At 33.8% G+C, this 1,346-nt stretch overlaps 1 protein-coding gene across 1 annotated transcript in view; it reads right to left on the reverse strand.

The window, feature by feature from the left end:
• Nucleotides 1-704, reverse strand: part of LOC149797007 (uncharacterized) — a 23,583-nt gene extending 22,879 nt beyond the window's left edge. The window contains exon 1 of the mRNA XM_089960694.1: nucleotides 568-704. Within this exon, the coding sequence (XP_089816820.1) occupies nucleotides 568-628 (61 nt within the window). The 5' untranslated portion in view covers nucleotides 629-704. The remainder of the gene's footprint in view (nucleotides 1-567) is intronic.
• Between the last annotated feature and the right edge of the window lie 642 nt (nucleotides 705-1,346).

Here is a 1,346-nt window from a genome sequence, read left to right on the forward strand (position 1 = left end):
GAGCCATGAAAACATTGACATTTTTGTTTTTCATCGTGTTACTTTAAAACTACCTTCAAGGTTTTTGTTGACCGTGGTACTATATGTTTTCTCAAGTGCACACGTATGCACGTACATACTACTGACCGCAGAGGCAAAATTATCTGTAGAAGTATCAGGTACTTATGGTGTTTTTGTTAGTAATGGTGTCAGTAGCAGATGAAGTAGTAATCAGGTTCGCCATAATATGTATAAAGAAAAACGATACAAATTATTGGTTTAAATGTTGTAGATGGGGTTTGACATTTATGCATATTTTATGTAGCATTCTACTTTGCAAGTATAGCTATAATGATTAGCATTTACCGTTTTCTCGATATGTCTTATTAATTTCCAAATGTTCAGTACTTCGCTACAATATGTAACTACACTTTACATCGTCTGACTTCACTTATTTTACTGAGCTAATTCTAACTCAGTCAGAGTAATCTGCCCTACTTTAGTCTGATACCCTTAAAAGAAATAGCTTTTCAACCTAAAACAAGCTTTCATTTTTTTATCATTTATGACGTTACTCTATTTACTTACCAACTAAGTCCAAACTTTGTAAAACACATAGAATTATTCCAAGCAGTTGGAATTTCTTCATTTTTCACAGACTGAATATTTCCTGGATTATCACGTATTTCATATGTCCAACATATTTCCTTTAACTAGCAGGTGGATAGCAAAATGTTTTATTATTTTCTATTGTTTCTTAACAATCATGACGTATTCACAACAGAACAACTGTTTTGTGCTGTCGTTAACGTAAGCCATTAGATTACATATATGTACATTCACATATTGTTGTAGGTAAAGGGACTGTAGATAATATATCACGACTTAATCAACTTTCTCAAATATATTTTGGAGATTGATTTGCAAAAGTCTTTCGAAATCTTTTGTTTCTTCGCCACTCATGTTCGTCAGGCGACAAAAGAATTAATGACTTAGACCTATTGAGTCCGGATATGGTCGACCGACAGATGTTTGGTCTTTGTAGTTCCCATTCTTTTAAAGTCTTCATTCATATCCTTTGTTTCACGTTCTCTCTGTTGAAAGTAATATACATGACATATTCAATTTGCGATTTGTATTAAGCACTAAATTTGTCATTACTGTTACAGTTAATAGGTGGTAAAAATAGCTATACTTGATCAGATTTCTATAAATCTTTCTAAAATTTCGATGAACAAAACCTCCACTAAACGCTATAGCATGCATGTACAGTACATTTTGGAGATTGGTACGGCTTATGAAAGCTAAAAGATATACACAGTAGCGTAATAACGGGGGGTGGGGGAGGGGACGCACCGGGCAGTTGA

This window comes from Sinohyriopsis cumingii, chromosome 6 (assembly GCF_028554795.1).
Source record: "Sinohyriopsis cumingii isolate HCF-2022 chromosome 6, ASM2855479v2, whole genome shotgun sequence".
Taxonomy (NCBI): domain Eukaryota; kingdom Metazoa; phylum Mollusca; class Bivalvia; order Unionida; family Unionidae; genus Sinohyriopsis; species Sinohyriopsis cumingii.